This window comes from Tupaia chinensis, unplaced genomic scaffold (assembly GCF_000334495.1).
Source record: "Tupaia chinensis unplaced genomic scaffold, TupChi_1.0 Scaffold000578_2, whole genome shotgun sequence".
NCBI lineage: Eukaryota > Metazoa > Chordata > Mammalia > Scandentia > Tupaiidae > Tupaia > Tupaia belangeri.
In genome coordinates, this window is record NW_006160094.1 from 2575103 (window position 1) to 2584798 (window position 9696).

The 9696-nt window shown below is 42.6% G+C and overlaps 1 protein-coding gene across 5 annotated transcripts in view; it reads right to left on the reverse strand.

The window, feature by feature from the left end:
* NRP1 (neuropilin 1) overlaps positions 1-9696 on the reverse strand; it is a 173449-nt gene that overhangs the window by 78230 nt on the left and 85523 nt on the right. For all 5 annotated transcript variants that reach the window (XM_014591504.1, XM_006158289.3, XM_006158287.3 and 2 more), the window contains exon 7: positions 8589-8755. In XM_014591504.1, the coding sequence (XP_014446990.1) occupies positions 8589-8755 (167 nt within the window). The remainder of the gene's footprint in view (positions 1-8588; positions 8756-9696) is intronic.

A 9696-nucleotide genomic window follows, 5' to 3' on the forward strand; every position in this document is an offset into this window, starting at 1 on the left:
TCTTTCCCTTTCTTTGTCCCTCTCTGTTAAAACTTAAAATAAATAAAGTTAAATAAAATAATTCTTAAAAAATCATCTTAATATTTCGTACATGACAAAAATAATTGGTTAAAAATATCCAGAGTTAACTGTCAGATTTCCCCAAACCATATTCTCCTTAAAAATCAACCCCCAAACTCTGTGTTTAATCCATCCCCATCTATTTCCTTCAAATACCCTTCTGTAATGTGAAAATTCAAGGTCCTAGAGAGAGCATTAGAAAAAGCTGCTTCAGAGACAGTTTGGGGATGGACTCTGCGTGGAAATCTAGTCACAGGTAACAGACCTAAGATGCAATGAAGAGCTGGGTGTTAAGCATTTACTTTATGGCGGAAATGCAAGTAAATGCTGAATCAAGGGGAAATAACCAAAGGTGCACCTCAGGAACTTTTCTTTTTTTAAATCAAATTGCGTCTCTTCCAGATGAATGTTTTAGCAAAAACAGAACGTTAATATTAGTCACAATAAACACGCACACGCGGAGGACACCTGGGGAATGCACATTCAACCGAACAGCTGTATTTCCCCTAAATTTGCCGACACTGTGTTTTACATGCATCAATCCACGTTCAGGTAACCCAGTGAGCTATTTTTGTTGGTTCTCTAGTTACAGATGTATAAAGTATTGTTTATTGTAATTTCTTCAATGTATTAATGACCTGAATGAGTTAATACACCCCAAAAGTGTCTTGCTTCTAAGCACAGAGTGTTTACAATCAGGATATTCTGTTTTGGATAATCAATTTAGCAGATGGGGCCAATTTTAAATATAGCATTACAGGTTATAAACCTTCTAGAAGCTGATAACTCTATGAAAACTCAAAAACTATTTCATAGAGAGGTCATTGTACCATACTCATCACATTAATATCAGAGAACAAAAGATGTGCCCAGAAAGTTTTGAATGAAAGAAAATGTATATATAAAACCAATTAAAATTGATGACATTCTAAAGCTTTGAGATAAATTACTTCAGCTTCTACTTCGAATTTTGGGAGACAAATTTTTACATTTGAATAAATAAGCACTCACTTCTCTCATCTAACATTTGACTAAAATTGTGTGTGTATATTTGTGTGTGTGTGTGTGTGTGTGTGTGTGTGTGTGCATGTAAGCATATGGAATAATGCCAATTGTAAGAGGAAATATTTTCGAGGATTCATGAGTTTTTTCATTCTATTTTGAGCTTAAAAGAAGTTCATCTGGCCCCTTCTTAGCTCCTGAAATCAGGTCCATGCCTATAAATGATCTTTTCTCTCTATTCTCAACAAGTTTAATTGACAGCTAAGTTTTGAATCATGACAGAACCACTTTAGAAGCTGCTGGAAACCACACCCAGAGCTCTGGATGGGGATGTCAGGAAGACTATGCGGAGTAAGGCTTAAAAGATTCCTGGACTGAAAAAAATGACCTTAGGTTAAGGGTCAGGAACCTGACTATTTGAGCAAGAGTCTCCTTTGCAACCTTAAGACTCACCAGACTTCATGGTCTTTGAATAATAGTTGGCCTGATTACGTACCTCAATCATAAGAGTGAGAGGGGAAACAGTCAGGAGAATGCAGTTATAGCAGAAATAAAAGAGCGGATTTTGAACATTCCTGGCACAGAGTAACAAGTGGTCCGGATGATGGGTATCCTAATATCTCTGATTTAATCATCACATATTGTAATCTTGGATGGAAAAATCACATGGTACCCCCAAGCACATGTGCAATTATAATACAGCAATCAAACAATTTTTAAAGATCTTCACAATGACATGGCCAAGAACTCTGCAAGCATGAGATGCACCCTGGGTCAGGTCAGGTCAGTTCCAAGTGGACACCCCACTAAGAGCCTGCTGCTCTGCGTGCCACAACTAGGAAAGGAAGTCCACCTTGATGGCGTATGACAGTGGTCCGCAACCTTTTCTGCACCAGGGTCTAGTTCTATAGAAGAAAGTGTTTCCATGAGCCGGGATTGGGGAGGGATAGTTGAGGACAGAGCACAACCTAGATCCCTCACACGTACAGCACACAATAGGATTTATGCTCCTATAAACATCCGATGCTGCCCCTGATCTGACAGGATGCAGAGCGCAGGCAGTGATGGAAGCAATGGGGAGTGGCTGTAAATACAGATGAGGCTTCCCTCACTCGCCCACCGCTCATCGCCTGCTGTGCGGCCTGGTTGGAGACTACCGATATAGGGTGAAAATTTCCACAAGGGATATCCTTTCCTTAAGTCGGGAGTTTGGTGAATGATTTAACCTCCCTGGGCCTCATTTTTCTTTGTGAATGAAGGGATAAAAACACGGGTCTACTTATTTCACCTTCTAGTATGAAAATGAGATGTATCTGAAAAGATGCTTTTCTAAAGGCAAAATGCTATAGACCCATAAAATTTTGTTAGAAAATGTCTCATAATGAATTCTAAAGTCTATCAAGCAACCAAAAGGCTGTTTGAATCTGACCAGTTTCAAATGTTGACCTTATAAATGGGGCATTTGTTTTTTGACGCTATTGTCATGAGGGTGTGAACACAATTGTGTGTGTGTTGTGGTGGGGGTGTTTGGTTCAGCTCATCTCCCTGCTATGGTGAGGGCTTTTATTACTGGTGTCATCTTTCACGGTTCCTTCATGGAGAAGATGTGAAGGCATTAATGTCATCCAAGCATAAAAAGCAAAAGGAAAACATAGAAATGAGTGTCATCAGAAGCTTAGCTTTAGCTCCTCTCCTCTGGAACTTTCCTTTTCTTCATACCTTAGAATGAACCGCTAGACCAGAAAATATGCGGACAGAGAAGGTGCTTGCTGGTGTAGTCTCATGGCTACAGACTGTCTTCCTGTAAGTTCCCTTCCTCTGCGTGAGTAATCCATGACAGGGCTGACTTATCAAACCAGACAGGGTGTGGCTTAGAAGACAACTGCTTACTGCTCTTCTGGAAAAAGTGGAGGCATAAATAATCCAGTCCCAAATTTTTTCCACACAAGACAATGTCCCCAAATTTGGAAATGAGCAGAGTGTCAGCCCGAGTTGGTTTGTCACGTACTGAAATTTTATTTCTGAAGTCATTGGAGAGTGTGGTAATCGATTAGTCCCTGGTGCCATTTTTAAGTCTTTAGATCAACACAGTTCATACCCTACCATCTAGGCTTTATGTCTCTTGCCTTTTTATCTGTTTCTCTCCTGGCATTTTAATCAGGGAAAAGTCACAGTTGTTTTGAGGAAAGCACTCCCAAGAGCTTTAATTAAAGCTGGAAGGATAAATCTGTTTACAGTGTGGTGAACACTATCATTAATAAAACATTGAAATAATTAATGAATTAAGCCTCCTTTGTGTGTGAAGGGCTACGTTTAGGAACTAGAAGGAAGTGTCTCCTGAACAGACACAATATGTTATGTGCTTAGTTTGCAGAGATGAAAAGACAAAACCTGAGAGGGATTTCTCTGAGTTCATAGTATCGTAGTCTACTAGCGCTTCAATGGCGGGAAGGCTACATCATCTTTATTTCATAAGAAAAGCAACTCGGTTCAATAAACTTAATGTCTTGGGCTCTAATAATGTGCTTGAAAAGAATTTTTTGTTGTTGTGTAAGGTTTTTGCCATAGGGTGCATGAGCTCACCAGAGAGACAGACAGACAGACAGACAGAGATAGAGGGAGGGAAAGTGAGAAATCACTCCCTGGGGGGATGGCCACGCTGCGAAGTCCCTTCTCCATTCTCCTCTCAGGGTGTTGGGTACGCATGCCCATGTGCCCAGTGTAATTTTTCAAGATGCTGCATCCAGGCCATGTAGGAGTCCAGAGCTTTAACCACCACTACCTGCTGGCCGGTAAAGAATTTTTATTCACGACTGATACAGAGTCTACTTGAATCCTTCATTGTTTATCCAGAAACAAAGGAAGAAAAATGATGAAATTGCTTGTAAGATAAGTAGCTCTCCTCTGAGGAACACAGAATGGGATACTTTGAAAAACACTGGGCAAATTTCATATGTGATTGACTCTGCCATAGATAATGAAGAACTTTTTAGCCACTCAGGGTATAAATGGCCCTTTGAGCAGGATTCGGTCATGTGCAAACCCTCAACTTGGAACTACCTGTGGTGTTTCTTCTCCCTAAGTGGATTCTTGACTTGTTTTTAAGCTTTTTGGCAGACACGGGTCTCACAGGAAGCACCAACGTGGACCTTCATGTCGACCGTTAATGATGCATTGTTGTTTCATGTCACTCAGTTATTTCCTAGAGAAAACAATGGGAACCAAAGACTGTTCCTGTCTTGGAGGAAAGGCAGCTTCCAACGCTGCCTTATTAATTTAACACATGCAAGTATTTGTCCTTGTTGTTGCCACAGCAACTTGTTTTGTGGGACATATTGCATGCAAAATGAGAAAGGCTGAAAGAGAAAACAAATGTCATGCGCGTACTTAAGTGCACATAAATAGCAACGCACATGAGCGTCTGTCCCGGGGATGAGGGCCGGCGCCTCCTGCCCTCCTCCCAAACGAGGCTGTGCTTGTCGGTTAATTTATGAAACATCCAGCCAATGAAAACAACAAGCTAGACGCTTCCAAAGACTTTCGGAAAAGCTGGAAACACATGAAACTATTCGTAATTAGGGGATCGGTGGATGAAACCAGCTCCCACTGTGGACACACACCACCAGCATGTAAATGAGCCGGAGCTGAAGGAAAGGAAAGGCAGTTTTACCTCGAGGTGAACCTGAACCCAGGCATCTGTAACACTGGCATGGACTGAGGAGCAACGTTCCTGGTTTGGAGGTTTACAAACAGCGAGCGCTGGGACCAGCAGATGGCGTAATGGTTATATAGCTGGATTCCCACATAGTCGACCATGGTTTGAATCCCGGACCTGGTGGGCTGGGCATGTGTGTCCAAGATCTCCAGAGGAGGATGGAGGGGAAGGAACTGCAGTGTGGCCATCCCCTCTCAGGGGTGAGTTCTTGCTATCTGTCTCTCTGTTTCTCTCCACCAAGCACATGCACCCTCTATCAAAAGTCTCTCTAAAAATAATAATAATAATAAAAAATAACAGCGAGCACTGACTCATCTCAGCGGGAGCCTTCTCAGTCTGAGTGGAGCAGGAAAGGGGGTGCTGATGTCTCATCGATTGGCCTGTATTTATGTGAGTGGGCGGGCGTGAGAAGCAAGTACTGGGGGACAGCAGGCGGCATGCTGGTTAAGGTGCTAGACTCCCATGTAGCCAACCACGGTTTCAGTTCCAGACTTGGTGGCTTAAAATTCATACTAGGTGTGTATGCATGTGTATCCGAGACCCCAGGAGGAAAATATAGGAGAAGGGATGGCAGTATGGTCATCCACGTAAGGGGTGATTTCTCACTTTCCCTCTCACTGTGTCTCTTGGTCTCTCTCTGGTGAACACATTGGGACTATAGCAAAAAACAAACAAACAAAAGATTGAAAAAAGAAAGAAAGAAAAAAAAAAGCGAGCACTGGAGCCCCAGAGGCCTGGATTCCAAGCCAGTCACTCATTGTGACCTGGAGCATTTTCTAATTTTTCCTGCTCTCAGTGTCCTTATTTTTTTTATTTTTAGAGAGATTTTTGCTATAAGGTACATGTGCTCGCCAGAGAGACAGAGATAGAAAGCAAGAAATCACCCCCCAGGGGATGAGCACACTGCAATCCCTTCTCCTCCAGTCTCCTCTCAGGATTTTGGGCATACATGCGCAAAATGAGTTTCAAGTCACTGGGTTGGGACTTGAACCACTGTCGACTACGTGGGAGTCCAGTGACTAACCATTACATTGGTCCCTCGGTGTCCTTATTTTTAGAATGAGGATAATCGTATCTCCTTCCCAGTAATGCAGTGAGAATTCCATACAATAGGGGGAATATATATACATATATACATGAAACAAGAAATGGAAAATTATTTCTCGATGATAACATGCATGACTAAGCCACTGTGCAGTGTATTCAGGATGGGAAATCACATTTTGTATGCTGTGATGATGCTCACTGAATGAATGTAAAATAAATTAACTTAAAAAATTAGAACAAAACAAAAGCAAAGGGAATGTTTCTGGTGAAGTTTGTATCTAAAACTAAACTCAGCTAACACTGTATTTTCAAAAGCAGTCTCTTATTAGTTCAGGAAGAAATGATGTGGGAGAGAAAATGCAATTAACATTTTTTTGTTTTATTTTTGATTAAAAAAGTTAAGTCCTTTTTCAAAAAGAGTTTTTAAAAAAAGCAACAATAATAATAATAAATAAAATTAAAGAATTAAAAGAAAACAATATCTATCGAGTACTCGAGACCACACAATACGCACTCCACACACGGTTAAGTATTCTAAGAAGGCACAGTTGTCATTTGGGCTGTGAATCGAGTGTAGCTCGCCTCCCTCCAAGGGGCAGCGAATGGCAGATCCCACTTCCCTCTGCCCCTTCCATGAGCTCTCGCAGGAAGATGCAGATGGAAGTGTGAGTGTGGGCACTTCCAGAGCCAGCTTGATCTGCCATGCCACATGCCACCTTCCCTCAGTCGGCCGTGGTATCAGACAGTGTTTCAGATCATGGCTGCCCTCTCCATCGACACCCTGGTGTGGAGTAGACCCCCAGCCGGACCAGCCATGATGGCTAGCCTGGATGAGAAGGAAACCTCGTGTTGGGGAATTGGACTACCTAGCTCCTCCTGATCATACCTTCTCATCAGCAGAAAGAGTGGACTACGTAAGGTTTTTCTTTGGGGGACCAGCAGATGTTGTATGGTTATGTCACTGGACTCCCACATGGACGACTGTGGTTCAAGTCCCAGACCTTGTGGCTTGAAAATCATGCCTGGCTCATGTGTGTGCATGCCCAAGATTCCAGGAGGAGAATGGAGGAGAAGGGATTGCAACATGGCCATCCCCCCTGGGGAGTGATTTCTCATTTTCAGTCTCACTGTCTTTGTCTCTCTCCTGAGAGTGCACATACCATAAGGCAAAAACTCCTTAAAGCATTTCTTTTTCATTTCTTCTGGAGCAATCTTAAGTCATGCCTGATACCCAAGGATGATATAAATCCTGTCTTTCTGACAAATGCCCTGTGAGGGCCTATGTAGTCTCTGTGTTTCCACTGACTTAAGAGCTGCCTTGCATGGAAGGATTGCTGCAGTTGCTATTTCAGAACTCCTGCAAGACCACCATCCTCCAGTATAGAGTGCTCTCTGCACAACCAAGAATAAGACTACATTACCATGCAAACATGCTTAGCACTGCAAAATTTAAGTCTTCCTCGTGGGGCACGTCTGTCAATCATGCCGATCCACTTGAGGGTGTGGGGATGTGGAAAAACAAGTTACCGAGAGCTGTTCTGACATCGGCAAATTTATTTCATTTCTGACTTAATCTAGAGTGGGATTGAGCAGTCCCAAGGTAGAAGTCTCATCTTTTCTCACCCTCTACACATTGCTCAGTGTTGTCATTTGGAGGTTAGCACGAGTTCAGTCTCCTGTAATAGGCCGTTTCACTTTAAGTGTATGTTAAACTAATATTGACCTTCCCAAAGTAAAACAAAACCTGGTATTTGTGCTCAAAAGACTGAAACAGCAATAGATGTGGAAAGTAGAGGATTAATCATCTTGGGGTTTTTCTTGCTTAGACACCCTCTCTGGGAATTCGTCATTTTTATGTATTTAGCCATGAATATAAGACAGGCTGTACCTACTCTCGGGAAAAGGAAGCCTGGATCCTTCAGCAAATAACCTTCTGTATAGCGTGCCCAGTTTAACCCACAGACCCAGATTTGGATGTTTCTTTTGACAACGTGTGAAAAGCCCATGAACATGTGTTGGCCATGGAGGGAAGAGCCCGATGTCTAGGGAAGAGCAGGCACTGAGAGTGGTGAGGGGTGAGGAGGGGTGGATGAAACTGTGGGGTCGGGGAATGAGGAGGGATGTTGGGGTCTGCAAGTTAGAGAAGGGAAGGGTGTGTCGGAGCAAAGAAAGCGGAAGCAACATCGCTGCTGAGGACACACATACGTACATTGTATACCCCGCCTGCAGATGCAGTGCCCTCCATTCAGCCCCCTCTTGGGTGTGTGCTGCTTAAACCTATGTAGACCAGACCAGCCCAAACCCTCCCTTCTGTTCCTCAGCCCGAAACAAACAGAAAACTCTGTACTTGGAAACAATTCGTTCATGCCTGTCTACAGAACGAATTTATCCATTTCATCAAAGAAATGAAAATATGTCAAAGTAGGAAGCATATCCACAGAAAACACGTAGTCGGGGAAAATGAGGTCTTTTCGTTTATCGCAGTGAGACCGCTGTACTTAAGGCCTGTGGCTATAGGACTTGAGGATCTGAGAAACTGAGTGGTTTTCCAGGGATGTCACGTGGGGCTGCTTTTCTCTGATCACACAGAGATGGCACCACTCTGCCAGGATTGCTGACCCTTGGATCTACTACCCTTCTCTTCTCATTTGAGGGCATTTGGTATGACACTGTTTCTTTCTTTCTATTTTTTTTTTCTCCAATAACCTTTCCAGATGACCAAAAGGCTCTCCTCACCAGACAGGCCCGGCCTCGGGCTGCATACCTGTATCCACTCTTTGTAGGAGTCCTCCCCGGGAGTCCACCCATTCTCAGGGTAGTTCAGGCGGGAGCGCTCTGCAGACCAGTTGGTGCTGTACTGGGAAGAAGCTGTGATCTGGTCAGAATGAATCTCTCCTGACTCCATGCCCAGAGCTTCCATACATTTGAAATCTGAAGAGAAAAATACAGCCCAAAGTCACTGAAACATAAGAGACCTAAGATCTAGCTTTATTTTTAATCTGGCAAACTCAAGAGTTCATTCGCTCCAAGCCTTACAAAGATGGCGGCAAGGGTCCTACTGGGTCATAGCACTGATGCTTGTGTTCTCATGGCAATATTTAAAAGTCAGGCTATAAAAGCCATCATCGTGACTAATCATCTCCCCAAGTGGACCTAGGTTGACTTTAGACTAAGATATATTATGAAATGATGGAATTCTGATTGATTTTCAAAGTTGAGTATGTGTGTGTACTTATGTGTGTAGGTCTCTATCAGTCATGTGAGTACGTGCTAAATGTTGTATTTAAATACAATTTCAGTATGAAATGATTTCCTCTAGCAGCTAAAAAGACTGAAAGGCACTCGTGTCTATTTATAATTTACGTTTAGTGGAGAGCAGATTTTTGACTCTGTCTTGTAAGCTCCTAGCGATGGCCACCCAGGCCAGCCCCCCTTGTGCCCTTTGTTCTCATGCCCATTGCTCCTGGCCTGGGTATGGTTATTCACATAATTACTTTGTTTTATTAAAACACAGAAGTATATATCAGGGGTCAACTGCAATATCATATGGCCCCAAGAGCACCACAGTTTCATAGCGTAACATAATAATGTTGACGCTGAACATGGGCTCTTAAAACTTGACGTCCATTACACCTGGTATGCTAGGGTTGGTGATAATGGGGAGTCCATAATCAACTTTAGGAAAACGTTTTTACAAAGTACAAAAGTAAAACAAAGCTTTAGCAACTTAATGAAAAGCTCTTAACTACCCAGAAAAATCTCCACAAATCAAAATTTTACATTTTCTCAATTCAGGGGATGGTTTTATGGCACAAAATCTTTTTTCCCCCATTGATTTCTTAGTTTAAAGCTTTTTTTTTTTTTTTTTTGAG